Source organism: Mytilus galloprovincialis, chromosome 7 (genome assembly GCF_965363235.1).
Source record: "Mytilus galloprovincialis chromosome 7, xbMytGall1.hap1.1, whole genome shotgun sequence".
NCBI classification, from domain to species: Eukaryota; Metazoa; Mollusca; class Bivalvia; order Mytilida; family Mytilidae; genus Mytilus; species Mytilus galloprovincialis.
In genome coordinates, this window is record NC_134844.1 from 9,811,450 (window position 1) to 9,826,860 (window position 15,411).

A 15,411-nucleotide genomic window follows, 5' to 3' on the forward strand; every position below is an offset into this window, starting at 1 on the left:
TATCCCCAAATATCGAGGAAAAAGTCTAGTTCGCTTGTATAGTCCGCGGCAACTTTTGACAAGATCGGGTCCGCGAACAATGACGGAAAATGCCGAAATTGCGTATTTTTTTATATTTTTTTTGCCGAGATCGGCAATATAGTAAGTATTGTTGTTGAAAAGATTGATAGTCACTTAAAACTTATGATAAGTTTTTGAATGGGATCTTTAAAGATATGTTTTTAATCTGTGTTAAAGACTGGCAACACAGTAATCATTGTTGTTAAAAGATCGATGATTAATATAAAGTTATGATCAGTTTGTAAAAGAGGACTTAAAAAGATATGTATTTAATCTATTTTAAAAGTTTTCAAAAGATTCTGTTTAATTGCTCAATTAAATCGTCTTTCAGACTATCATTCTTTACTAATTAATTTAAAGTCCCAAACAATGTAATAAATGTTAATTAATTCAATCATGTACATTTAACTATCAGCGTTATCACTTTTGATAACATTGAAAGTGGTAGCTTGCCCAAGCCAATAAACTGTTTAAAATTCTAAAAAATAAATATTTGATATGCTATTAAACAAAAGAAAATTAAAGATCAAACATTTAAGATCGAAAGTTTGATGTTTGATGTTTAAAAATTGATTAGAACTCATTAAAATGTTATAACGCTTTAATCTTTTATTGATTTGAAGAACTGCCTTAGGTTATTGAATTACATTCATCACTTGTCAAAAGTTGAGATGGTTAATTAATTGCTTTACACACAAACCCGTAAACTCATTCATGTAAGACGATACACCTGCACAATGTGACCTTTCACCTGGAAATATAGTTTCGTATACAAAATTCCACTTCTTTCAGGTTTACAATTTCAGTATTAATGGTTACGATTTACAATTAAAAAATGTTAGGTCTTGATTTATTTACGTCGATAAGTTAACAGTTAAACACAAAAAGTCGGAATACGAAAATTTTTGATACTTTAATCACACATTTTCAAAATGGCGCATCGTGATTTACTTGTACTGTACACACGCGAATAACATTAAACAAAATCTATCTTGGGAAGATTTCACTAGGTTTCAACTTGACTATTATGGTTTTACCATTGAAGGGTTCATCTTTCATTGATATTCAGGATTTAGGTACACTGTTAAGATGCAATGACACAAATTTGACCAAATCCGAAACAAAGCGGACATTCGATCAAAGGCTGATTTTTATGCAAATTACTAAGTCAACACTGTTAGATTGTTTATTTTATTAAAAAAAAATAACAAAGAGTAGTCAAGAATACAGTTAGATTGTTTATTTTATTTCTAAATAATACAAAGAGTTGTCAAGAATACATTATAACATTGACAACACATGATGTTTCTGTTTACTTGGCCAAACCTCGTTCAACATCGTATCCCTACATGGAAAAAATGTCTCGAAATGCTATAGTACTGCATAGTCCGCACCCCTTCCATCAATTTCATTCCCAGGGTAAAAAACCGCGGACTATACACCCCTTTCTACGGTAATTAAAAAAAAATGTGTATAGCAAGCAAATTTCATGGTTAATACACACACATTTCTCAATACCTAGTATTATATTTATTGTATAGGTATAGTTATTGATGGTGCAGACAGAACAGAAATTCCAATAATGTCAGATATTGGTGACGACCTTGACTACCAGTCAGACATGTCAACAGTCAGTGTACAGTATACAGGGTTTGAGAGCCACCTCCATGGTGTTATGGCCTATGAATGGGCTGTTGGGACTTCACAGGGAGGAGAGGAAGTACAACCCTTCATGCCACATGGAATCATCCATAACGAAGAGAAAGATGTGAAAGGAGATGGTAAGATTAGGTGTAATACAGCGTAACTGTTTAAACTGTCAATCAAGATAAGATAGGCGGAGTCTGTATAAATGTAAACAGATGGATAAGATGATATAGCATCATCATTACACACTATCTTTAAAACCTTTATTCCTGTTGTAATGCATGTTAAAAAAAGGAATAATGTAATTTCGGGTCCTTTTATAGCTGACTATGTGGTATGGGCATTGCTCACTGTTGAAGGCCGTACGATGACCTATAGTTGTAAATTTCTGTGTCATTTGGTCTCTTGTGGAGAGTTGTCTCATTGGCAATCATACCACATCATCTTTTTTTATAAAAGTTGGAAAAATGTATAGAATAGAAATTTAAAAAATCTGACAAAATTTCCAGTATTTCCAGCATTTGTATCAAATTTTTTATAAATATCTTTCAGGATTAACATATATGCGTACATTTAGAAAAATTCATATTGAATTTTTTTTTTTAATAATTTTCAGGAGTAACCAGTTCAGGGTATGCACAGATAACTCTCCCTCTAGAACCAGAGACAACGTACTACACTACAATCAGGGGTATTACTAATGCAGGAAATGTGATTGAGGCTACATCTGATGGATTTACTGTCGACATAACTCCTCCTATAATAGCAATTGACAGGTATTTATTTTTGTTTACCTCATTGATTACTCGTTTCAACTTTCTTCAGACTATGTGTATGATTTTTTGAAAACTCCTATTTAATACATTAATCATAAATAAAACAGAAGACATATATATGGTTGACATACATATTTATACAATAGACATTTCTCTATCCAATGTGTAGATCAAAATAAACTCTTAATTAATCACCATGAATTTAGAAAAGCTGTAAATAAAATTTGATAGAAACTATCTAAAATCTGCCAACAAAAGAAAGGTAAGCAACAAAATTATTCCTTTCAAAAGAATGCTCACAGTTGATGGAAGCAAGTGCAAAGTACATAGTCTGCATGCTAACACAAAAGCTACTGTCCTATGATTTTTTAACAAAGCAATATATAATTTATTTTGTCAGACATATTTTTCCGTATAAACAAGTCTGTATGCAAGGATGTCTTCAAGTGGGAATTAATGTGATTTGCATTTCATAGTCTGAAATAGTATCTTTTGTTTTAATGGGTTTCTTCCAAACCCATTCTAGCTTTAGGTGTACTTGATAGATATCATTGAAGTTTTACACATTACCAAGCACATTAATTGTATATCCATTATCTCACTAAATATTGTATTTGAATATTTAGATTGACAGGCCTCACATCATCTGACAATAATATACTATCAGGAGGATCTGTTTATCAGAAATCAGCTGATTCCCTGTCTGCTATGTGGCATTACAACGACACAGAAAGTGGTATTGAGAGGGCTTGGTACTCAGTAGGAACTTATCCCTATGCTGAAGATGTTTCACCTAGGAAAGAGGTGGATGTTTCATCTGTACTCCTCAGTGAACTTCCACTGGCATTAGTCACTCCTGACTTAACAGGTCAGTTCAAGATTTGAAGGGTATACATAAGAAATAAAAGGAGATAGGGGTATACATCTATGAGACAGCAATTCTGTATTGAAATTTTAAAAAGACATCTAGAGGGCTAAATAAAATCTTCAACACTAGACAGGTGTCTATAAAAAGTTCTAAATCGTCAGGAGTCACTAAAAATTTATATTATAATGTGAAATCAATACATTACTAGGTTAAAGTGTTTTTCTGTTACGGTTAGTAATTTACTAAAAACGTACAATTTATTATGTTAACTGTTCAAATTTTGACCTTTGATTTATTAACACATTTTGTTGTCTGTGTATCAACAGCTTGGACCTTTATATTCATGATTTATAATTTGAAACATATTTTCTTTAGGAAAGCCCAACATTATAAATATCTGGGCAGAAAACAAAGCTGGATTGGTCAGCCAGAGTATGTCTGGTGGAGTAATCATTGACACAACCCCTCCAGGGCCTGGTGTGGTACAGTGTCCAGAATATGTTGGTGTAAGTGTTTAACACCGTTTGTTGTGTGGTACCATGCATGCAATATGTTAACTTAACATAAATCAAAATGTCAATACTATCTTTACTCATTTTAATCCAATTCCAAAAAGGTGTAAGTTTCTAGCTTTTAAAATAATAGAATAAAAGTTTAAAGTATTGTCTATGTATAACAGGATTTCTCATTTAGTAAACGAATCAATGAATCAGTTATTGTTGAAAATTTATACTTTTTGTTTTTAAGAAATTAAAGGTCAAAGATGTTTCATACCATTACAAAAGAAGAGAATGATGAGTTTTATTATGTAATTTTTGGGAATTCAATAATTTATCAACTGGTCTATAAAGAGTACTTTCATGAAATGTTTTATTTTCTATTTTAATAGCTTGAAATGCCAATTCATTGTAAATGGACAGGGTTCTTAGACAATGAAAGTCCAATAGAGAACTTCAACATTTCTATGGGGTCATCACAGGGTTCCAATGATATTCTGGCTGGTCATACAGTGTCTGGGTATACAAGTCTGTATTCTATACAAGGTAAAGTCTGTGTATACAAGTCTGTATTCTATACAAGGTAAAGTCTGGGTATACAAGTCTGTACTCTACACAAGGTAAAGTCTGGGTATACAAGTCTGTATTCTATACAAGGTAAGTCTGGGTATACAAGTCTGTATTCTATACAAGGTAAAGTCTGGGTATACAAGTCTGTATTCTATACAAGGTAAAGTCTGGGTATACAAGTCTGTATTCTATACAAGGTAAAGTCTGTGTATACAAGTCTGTATTCTATACAAGGTAAAGTCTGGGTATACAAGTCTGTACTCTACACAAGGTAAAGTCTGGGTATACAAGTCTGTATTCTATACAAGGTAAGTCTGGGTATACAAGTCTGTATTCTATACAAGGTAAAGTCTGTGTATACAAGTCTGTATTCTATACAAGGTAAAGTCTGGGTATACAAGTCTGTATTCTATACAAGGTAAAGTCTGTGTATACAAGTCTGTATTCTATACAAGGTAAAGTCTGGGTATACAAGTCTGTATTCTATAGTCTGGGTATACAAGTCTGTATTCTATACAAGGTAAAGTCTGTGTATACAAGTCTGTATTCTATACAAGGTAAAGTCTGTGTATACAAGTCTGTACTCTACACAAGGTAAAGTCTGGGTATACAAGTCTGTATTCTATACAAGGTAAGTCTGGGTATACAAGTCTGTATTCTATACAAGGTAAAGTCTGTGTATACAAGTCTGTATTCTATACAAGGTAAAGTCTGGGTATACAAGTCTGTATTCTACACAAGGTAAAGTCTGGGTATACAAGTCTGTATTCTATACAAGGTAAAGTCTGGGTATACAAGTCTGTATTCTATAGTCTGGGTATACAAGTCTGTATTCTATACAAGGTAAAGTCTGTGTATACAAGTCTGTATTCTATACAAGGTAAAGTCTGGGTATACAAGTCTGTATTCTACACAAGGTAAAGTCTGGGTATACAAGTCTGTATTCTATACAAGGTAAAGTCTGGGTATACAAGTCTGTATTCTATAGTCTGGGTATACAAGTCTGTATTCTATACAAGGTAAAGTCTGGGTATACAAGTCTGTATTCTATACAAGGTAAAGTCTGTGTATACAAGTCTGTATTCTATACAAGGTAAAGTCTGGGTATACAAGTCTGTATTCTATAGTCTGGGTATACAAGTCTGTATTCTATACAAGGTAAAGTCTGTGTATACAAGTCTGTATTCTATACAAGGTAAAGTCTGTGTATACAAGTCTGTATTCTATACAAGGTAAAGTCTGTGTATACAAGTCTGTATTCTATACAAGGTAAAGTCTGGGTATACAAGTCTGTATTCTATACAAGGTAAAGGTAAAGTCTGGGTATACAAGTCTGTATTCTATACAAGGTAAGTCTGGGTATACAAGTCTGTATTCTATACAAGGTAAAGTCTGTGTATACAAGTCTGTACTCTACACAAGGTAAAGTCTGGGTATACAAGTCTGTATTCTATACAAGGTAAAGGTAAAGTCTGGGTATACAAGTCTGTATTCTATACAAGGTAAGTCTGGGTATACAAGTCTGTATTCTATACAAGGTAAAGTCTGTGTATACAAGTCTGTATTCTATACAAGGTAAAGTCTGGGTATACAAGTCTGTATTCTATACAAGGTAAAGTCTGTGTATACAAGTCTGTATTCTATACAAGGTAAAGTCTGTGTATACAAGTCTGTATTCTATAGTCTGGGTATACAAGTCTGTATTCTATACAAGGTAAAGTCTGTGTATACAAGTCTGTATTCTATACAAGGTAAAGTCTGTGTATACAAGTCTGTATTCTATACAAGGTAAAGTCTGGGTATACAAGTCTGTATTCTATACAAGGTAAAGTCTGTGTATACAAGTCTGTATTCTATACAAGGTAAAGTCTGTGTATACAAGTCTGTATTCTATACAAGGTAAAGTCTGTGTATACAAGTCTGTATTCTATACAAGGTAAAGTCTGGGTATACAAGTCTGTATTCTATACAAGGTAAAGGTAAAGTCTGGGTATACAAGTCTGTATTCTATACAAGGTAAGTCTGGGTATACAAGTCTGTATTCTATACAAGGTAAAGTCTGTGTATACAAGTCTGTACTCTACACAAGGTAAAGTCTGGGTATACAAGTCTGTATTCTATACAAGGTAAAGGTAAAGTCTGGGTATACAAGTCTGTATTCTATACAAGGTAAGTCTGGGTATACAAGTCTGTATTCTATACAAGGTAAAGTCTGTGTATACAAGTCTGTATTCTATACAAGGTAAAGTCTGGGTATACAAGTCTGTATTCTATACAAGGTAAAGTCTGTGTATACAAGTCTGTATTCTATACAAGGTAAAGTCTGTGTATACAAGTCTGTATTCTATAGTCTGGGTATACAAGTCTGTATTCTATACAAGGTAAAGTCTGTGTATACAAGTCTGTATTCTATACAAGGTAAAGTCTGTGTATACAAGTCTGTATTCTATACAAGGTAAAGTCTGGGTATACAAGTCTGTATTCTATACAAGGTAAAGTCTGTGTATACAAGTCTGTATTCTATACAAGGTAAAGTCTGGGTATACAAGTCTGTATTCTATACAAGGTAAAGTCTGTGTATACAAGTCTGTATTCTATACAAGGTAAAGTCTGTGTATACAAGTCTGTATTCTATACAAGGTAAAGTCTGGGTATACAAGTCTGTATTCTATACAAGGTAAAGTCTGTGTATACAAGTCTGTATTCTATAGTCTGGGTATACAAGTCTGTATTCTATAGTCTGTGTATACAAGTCTGTATTCTATAGTCTGGGTATACAAGTCTGTATTCTATAGTCTGGGTATACAAGTCTGTATTCTATACAAGGTAAAGTCTGGGTATACAAGTCTGTATTCTATAGTCTGGGTATACAAGTCTGTATTCTATACAAGGTAAAGTCTGTGTATACAAGTCTGTATTCTATACAAGGTAAAGTCTGGGTATACAAGTCTGTATTCTATACAAGGTAAAGTCTGGGTATACAATTCTGTATTCTATAAAAGGTAAAGTCTGGGTAAAAGTCTGGGTATACAAGTCTGTATTCTATACAAGGTAAAGTCTGGGTATACAAGTCTGTATTCTATAAAAGGTAAAGTCTGGGTAAAAGTCTGGGTATACAAGTCTGTATTCTATACAAGGTAAAGTTTTACTCCATGTATAAAGCTTGAATGATAAGACCATCTAAAATCTTTTTTTGTAAATGATTTTGCACAAATTTCTATTTTTGGTTGTCTGTATTTTCTAATGTAACATTTCTCTGCTACTCAAGAATAAGATTGATTGGATGTTGTTTAATGCCACCTTGGCACACATTTGCTGTATCTTCTCTTGATGTGGCATTGTTATGAAAACAAAGTCTGAAACAAGACAGCTATGTTTCATTTATTTTAGATAAGTAACTATTCAACAGTAAACTTAATACATGTAATATTCTAATATCTGATACCAATTTTGTTTAAAGGTGTTAATAGCTTGTTAGAACATGGAAAGTCATATTATGTGACAGTTACAGCCATTAACACAGTGGGCATGGAAACCTATGCTTTCTCTGGTCCTGTTGCCATAGATACAACCCCACCAAAATATGGGAAGGTTGTTGACCTTCATACGACATACAGAATTGATGTGAGAGACAATGAAGCTACTGTCAGAATGAATGCAAAGATTTGTTCTGATGATGAAGGCAAGTATTGATTAGTAAATTGTTTTGATTGAAGGTCACATGAAGGTTAAGTTACAAGGTCAATTTCTGAGATACTATAAGAGGATATAAACTAACTGTTTGGTTTATATAATGATCATAAGGTGTACATCTTTGTGAAGATTCATTTGACTCTGGCCTAATTTTCATGGCTAACTGTTCTTCAACTTTTTCACCAGTAAATATGTATTCAAATGAACTATTGCAGAGAAAGTTGCACAAATATATTGAACAGAAATAGTCCTAAGTTATGTAAAAAGGTAAAGCAGCGAAATGGGTGTGAATACTGTCATTTTAGTACCTTTATTGATAAATTCCAGTTTAATTTTGTGGTTTTTGAAGAATTCTTATACTATTGTTTTGGTGAATTTGTGCTTGAAATACAATAAAAAGATCAATTATAAATATCGCTTTCACAAGTTCTAATTAATAATATTTTATTGAAATGCTCTCATTTACATTGTTTATATTTTAATAGAGTGTGAAGATTTAGATGCTACTTGTTCAGAATCTCTCTCCTCAGTAACAGCAACATGGCAACCATTTTATGATGAAGAATCTGGTATTGAGGGGTAGGATATTATTATTGACATTGGTTCTTCTAACCAAAAGGATACTATATGTGTACTCCATTTAAGGAAAATCTGAAGAAAAATTAAATTTATTTCCATTGACTGAAAAGGGCAGTGATCAATAGCATTTATATCTTTAAAGCGTTAGTTTGTTAGTTAGCTCCTTGACCAGTTTAAGTCAGACAGTTAATAATCTGCCTGCTGTCAAGCATGCAGCATTTTGTAATAAGAGTATATACTGATTTGTTGAAGTAACAATATTGTTTCCTTATATAAGATGATCTATCTTTTCTTCAAATTGTTTATTTTGTGAACATACTTCCCAAAGAGTCTCATTCTGGTTTAAAAAAAGTTAATGTACAAATTCCAACACATTAAAATGTACAATATATTGAAATTTGTATATAGGTACCAGATAGCCTTAGGAACTACTCCAGGTGGAGGACAAATTAAACCATTCTTTGACATATCTATTGATGTAAAGTATTTCACAATTGGAGGACTAGATTTGATGGGTCAGAGAAAGGTTAGTCAATTTTGTCATGGGTCATTGCAGTTAATAGTTTATGGGAGTGCATTTTGTTGTTTTATTATTATCACTTCTGGTCTGCATACTTTAAATATGCTTTCAATAAAAGTATGACAAATGAATCTTATTGTCTAGAAAATATGGTGATAACAGAAGCTTTTAATTGTACATATTAAGCCAGCCTAGCACAACTAAAGGATTTCAAGACACCAACTGGTCACTTGCAAAATGGAAAGGTTCACTTTTGTATATTGAAAAGTACAAGATAAAGTTTGTCTTTCCAAAAGATTAGAAGTTTACTATTGGTGTTACAATTAAATCTAATTACAGAGTCAATTTCTTATAAAGGTTGAAAGTTGTTTCTCATCACTGAGAAATTAAAGATTGATTATAAATTGTATGCTTCATTTGATTGGCTATTTTAGGTTTATGTATCCATCAAAGGGACCAATGGAGCTGGACTATCTAGTGTAGCAACATCAAATGGTCTGTTTTTGTCTTACATCAGCCAAGGATTACCTCCCCTTACACACATAGGAGTGTATGATGTACTTAAAGGATCACATGGTGATGTGTAAGTCATTTATTGGAATGTTCAACTACTGTAAATTCAGAAATTATTGTGTGCACTTATTATTGCGATTTTGTCATATTAGACATTAATGAGATTTTAATTTTTACGATTTTGAGAAAAATTCTTTTTAATTCATATATTAAATTTCAAAATGCGAGTTTAAATTATTGTGTTTACAATTATGTCGCATTTTTCGCATTAATAAAAACATCGCAATAATTTCTGAATTTACAATATATAGATTAACACAAAATTCACCATTTGTATGTTCTAATCCATTTATAAACTAAAAACACCTCTTGTTTGATTTTTATGAGCGATTTTTAATGAATTTTCCTTAGTAAGGTTTTTTTTTCTATTTTTTCATGTAGTTGAGGTTGTTGTCCATCTAGTGCCATAAGCAAGTTTGGAATGGATTTTTTGTAGAGAACCTTTTACTGTTAATAAATGGCACTTATACCTACCTTCTAAATATGGGATGGTTACTATTGTAACATTATATTACAGTTGATGAGTTTTCATTTTTTTTTAATGCACCAAAACTGAAAACTAAACAGTATTAATGGATTTAAAAAATTTAAATTTGAGGATATAATTGTGATGGGATTGCTTCCCTTAGTAAATATGTTAGACACTTAGTCAGCTGTAAGTTGTTGAGCTAAGGAAGTTCTTCTTTAGCTCAGTTGTTATAATACACACTGCCTTGTAACACAAAGGTCCCAGGTTTGAGTCCTGGTGGAGAAAAGCAGTTTTGTAATGAAATTCATGCTCTACGGTTAAATTTGACACCCAATTAAGAAAAAACACGGTTGTTAGAGAGGATTTCCAGCTAGGGTATGTGTGTGAGAGTCATTATGGTATGATGACTCTTGAGGTAGGGGAAGTGTGACTGGACTGTTTCCATTAGTAAATGTGGCAGATACTTAGCCTAAGCAGTTGAGCTAAGGAAGTACTTCTTTAGCTCTGTCAGTATAAGCGCTGCCCTGTAACACAAAGGTCCTGGGTTGAAGTCCCAGTTGATGTGGAGACTAGGAATTTTGTAATGAAATTCATTCTCTCTGGTTACATAATGATGGATTATGACCCTCTATTTTAGGAATTTCCAGGAGAGCTTTGACACATACAGAGCATCATGGGATGTGTCAGGTGACCCTTGTCCAGTTGTTAAATATGAATGGCAGATACAGAGACTGGATGGGTTGGTTGTACAAGAATGGCTAGATGTTGGAGGTGAGTTGTAAAGTATTTATTATATGAAATTAAAAAGAAAATTTATGGATGAATGGAAATGAATGGTAGTTAGCAGATCTGACATCTTCCGTATAATGAAAATATCTATGCATTTGATTATCAAGAAACAAAATGGAAAGAATTAAGTATGTATCAATTCAGTTTTTAAGTTCAAAGGTGAAAGGAGCTGTAGAAAAAATATGTTAGGTGTTTAGATATATAAAATAATACCTTTTAAAAAATCTAGATATGAAGTTTCCATTAACACCAGAGAAAAGATTAAATTTTAATGGAAATCTGAAGAATTTTGAATGATAAACAACTTACGTTTTACAGTGAAAACAGCAGGAATGAATGATGGTCTACATATGAAGAATGGAGAGTTGTATTACTCGTTACTGAGAGTGACTAACGCCTTGAATTACACCTACATCATAAGATCTGATGGAGTAACTATAGAACAGGATCCATTACTACCAGGCAAAGTGTTTGATGGGGACATTACAGGGTATGACTTAAACTTCCTACCATCTAAAACAATGGTCACAGCTAACTGGGATGGATTTGGACTCCCTGCTGGTGCCTCATCTCAAGTGGATGTAATTTCAGGTAAGATATGATGCAGGAATCTGTTACATCCATTTGCACTTTGTTTCAGCTATTCATCCTAAATAAGTAGCCAGGTTTTTCAGAGAATATTTAGAACTATATAACATTTTTTGCCTTTCATTTGTTTAACTTAAGGATTTGGGGATTTCCCATATCAAAGCATCCATGTGTCTTTTATCTGCAACTCCTCATCTGATCTTTCTTACATAGTACCAATATGAACGTCATGTTTTAGTTTTTAACAAAATAGTAAATATTTTGGGTTTTCCAAAAAGTATGAACTTCACATATCCATACAAATAGGGGAAGTGGATACATGAATGTATAGCTGTTTTTATACCCCCGCTTTAAAAAAGGGGGGGTATACTGTTTTACCTCTGTCTGTCCGTCCATCAGTCCGTCAGTCCGTCCATCAGTCCGTCAGTCAGTCCGTCCCATGAAACTTTCGTCACATTTTTCTCAGGAACTACACATCCACCCTTTCTGTAATTTGGTATCAACATTTATATATGTTAGCCATACCGTGTGATGCGTTTTCAGATTCATCACTTGACAACTTCCTGTTTACCGAACACTTGTATGATTTTACACAAATTATACCCCCGCTTTAAAAAAGGGGGGGTATACTGTTTTACCTCTGTCTGTCCGTCCATCAGTCCGTCAGTCAGTCCGTCCCATGAAACTTTCGTCACATTTTTCTCAGGAACTACACATCCACCCTTTCTGTAATTTGGTATCAACATTTATATATGTTAGCCATACCGTGTGATGCGTTTTCAGATTCATCACTTGACAACTTCCTGTTTACCGAACACTTGTATGATTTTACACATGATAGCCAAGTTGAAAATTTTCGTCACATTTTTCTCAGGAACTACACATCCACCCTTTCTGTAATTTGGTATCAACATTTATATATGTTAGCCATACCGTGTGATGCGTTTTCAGATTCATCACTTGACAACTTCCTGTTTACCGAACACTTGTATGATTTTACACATGATAGCCAAGTTGAAAATTTTCGTCACATTTTTCTCAGCAACTACAATACAAGGATTTCTGAAATTTGGTTTCAGGATTTATATAAGTCAGCTATACTGTGTGATGCGTTTTCAGATTCATCACTCGACAACTTCCTGTTTACCGAACACTTGTATGATTTTACACATGATAGCCAAGTTGAAAATTTTCGTCACATTTTTCTCAGGAACTACAATACAAGGATTTCTGAAATTTGGTTTCAGGATTTATATAAGTCAGCTATACCGTGTGATGCATTTTCAGATTCATCACTTGACAACTTCCTGTTTACTGAACACTTGCATATTTTTACACTATTTATATTATCCACTTGCGGCGGGGGTATCATCAGTGAGCAGTAGCTCGCAGTTTCACTTGTTGTTTCTGTTTTGCTCTCTTTGTTCACTCTACACTGACATACAGCTTAATTAGTTGATTTTTAGAAAAGTGATTTCTTTATTCTGTTTATTAATAGGAAATCCAGGAATTCATGTGGACCAATCAAAATTAGAAGAACAACCAGATAACCAACAGGTGGCATTCTATGAGGTAGCTGTAGGAACAGATCGAAGATTCCCAAAGACCAGAGACAATATAGTGCCATTTACAAATGTAGGAAAAAATACTACTGCGACCTTCTATAACCTTGATCTGGTACCTGGAACTGGACTGTATTATTTCACTGTTAAAGCATCCAGTGCATCATATTCAGTTGCCACAGTAACATCAAATGGCTTCCATGTTGGATTTGATGGAGGTGTCACTCGTAAGTTATATCTCAAATAAACCATTACAGGTATTTCAAAATATAAGGTTGTGTTATTTAGATATACCATTACCTAACTGCTTTACGATGCTGGTATTTTGTATAGAAAACAGTTTAAAAGAAACAATTAAGATTATAAATTTTTATATTTTCTGTATTAAAGATTTATGGCAAATACTTATTCCAGCACTGAATTACTTTGACAGAATTTATTTTGCATTCCATTTGGTTTTGTTTTTTAATTAGTTTAACATGTTAAACTGGTTCTTACCACAACTGAGTATGATTAGCTTTTTGATTAAATAACATTTAGAATATTGGAGCTCAGTCACCTTCTAATGATAAACATTTCTATTACAGCTGGCACTATTATAATGAATGACTACATAAACACAGACAGGCAGGTGGATGTTCAGTTTGAAGGTTTTACATCCAAGTTAGACATACTAATGTATTATGTAGCTATATCTAATAACACAGATCTCAACGGAACTGATTGTAAATTATATGTAAGTTATAAGTTAGACATACTAATGTATTATGTAGCTATAGCTAATAACACAGATCTCAATGGAACTGATTGTAAATTATATGTAAGTTATAAGTTAGACATACTGATGTATTATGTAGCTATATCTAATAACACAGATCTCAATGGAACTGACTGTAAATTATATGTAAGTTATAAGTTAGACATACTGATGTATTATGTAGCTATATCTAATAACACAGATCTCAATGGAACTGACTGTAAATTATATGTAAGTTATAAGTTAGACATACTAATGTATTATGTAGCTATATCTAATAACACAGATCTCAACGGAACTGACTGTAAATTATATGTAAGTTATAAGTTAGACATACTAATGTATTATGTAGCTATAGCTAATAACACAGATCTCAATGGAACTGATTGTAAATTATATGTAAGTTATAAGTTAGACATACTAATGTATTATGTAGCTATATCTAATAACACAGATCTCAACGGAACTGATTGTAAATTATATGTAAGTTATAAGTTAGACATACTAATGTATTATGTAGCTATAGCTAATAACACAGATCTCAATGGAACTGACTGTAAATTATATGTAAGTTATAAGTTAGACATACTAATGTATTATGTAGCTATATCTAATAACACAGATCTCAATGGAACTGACTGTAAATTATATGTAAGTTATAAGTTAGACATACTAATGTATTATGTAGCTATATCTAATAACACAGATCTCAATGGAACTGACTGTAAATTATATGTAAGTTATAAGTTAGACATACTAATGTATTATGTAGCTATATCTAATAACACAGATCTCAACGGAACTGACTGTAAATTATATGTAAGTTATAAGTTAGACATACTAATGTATTATGTAGCTATATCTAATAACACAGATCTCAATGGAACTGACTGTAAATTATATGTAAGTTATAAGTTAGACATACTGATGTATTATGTAGCTATATCTAATAACACAGATCTCAACGGAACTGACTGTAAATTATATGTAAGTTATAAGTTAGACATACTAATGTATTATGTAGCTATATCTAATAACACAGATCTCAACGGAACTGATTGTAAATTATATGTAAGTTATAAGTTAGACATACTAATGTATTATGTAGCTATATCTAATAACACAGATCTCAACGGAACTGACTGTAAATTATATGTAAGTTATAAGTTAGACATACTAATGTATTATGTAGCTATATCTAATAACACAGATCTCAATGGAACTGACTGTAAATTATATGTAAGTTATAAGTTAGACATACTAATGTATTATGTAGCTATATCTAATAACACAGATCTCAACGGAACTGACTGTAAATTATATGTAAGTTATAAGTTAGACATACTAATGTATTATGTAGCTATATCTAATAACACAGATCTCAACGGAACTGACTGTAAATTATATGTAAGTTATAAGTTAGACATACTGATGTATTATGTAGCTATATCTAATAACACAGA

At 32.5% G+C, this 15,411-nt stretch overlaps 2 protein-coding genes across 2 annotated transcripts in view; both read left to right on the forward strand.

Moving 5' to 3' along the window:
* Positions 1-8,126, forward strand: part of LOC143084118 (uncharacterized) — a 68,052-nt gene extending 59,926 nt beyond the window's left edge. Inside the window, exons 61-66 of the mRNA XM_076260525.1 lie at positions 1,602-1,841; positions 2,324-2,483; positions 3,110-3,351; positions 3,727-3,857; positions 4,241-4,394; positions 7,879-8,126. Coding sequence (XP_076116640.1) covers positions 1,602-1,841; positions 2,324-2,483; positions 3,110-3,351; positions 3,727-3,857; positions 4,241-4,394; positions 7,879-8,111 — 1,160 coding nt within the window. The 3' untranslated portion in view covers positions 8,112-8,126. The remainder of the gene's footprint in view (positions 1-1,601; positions 1,842-2,323; positions 2,484-3,109; positions 3,352-3,726; positions 3,858-4,240; positions 4,395-7,878) is intronic.
* Positions 8,127-8,391: 265 nt separating this feature from the next.
* The window catches only part of LOC143084119 (uncharacterized), a 34,775-nt gene continuing 27,755 nt past the window's right edge, over positions 8,392-15,411 (forward strand). Inside the window, exons 1-8 of the mRNA XM_076260526.1 lie at positions 8,392-8,395; positions 8,597-8,690; positions 9,099-9,216; positions 9,645-9,793; positions 10,890-11,023; positions 11,360-11,632; positions 13,128-13,418; positions 13,779-13,927. Coding sequence (XP_076116641.1) covers positions 8,392-8,395; positions 8,597-8,690; positions 9,099-9,216; positions 9,645-9,793; positions 10,890-11,023; positions 11,360-11,632; positions 13,128-13,418; positions 13,779-13,927 — 1,212 coding nt within the window. The remainder of the gene's footprint in view (positions 8,396-8,596; positions 8,691-9,098; positions 9,217-9,644; positions 9,794-10,889; positions 11,024-11,359; positions 11,633-13,127; positions 13,419-13,778; positions 13,928-15,411) is intronic.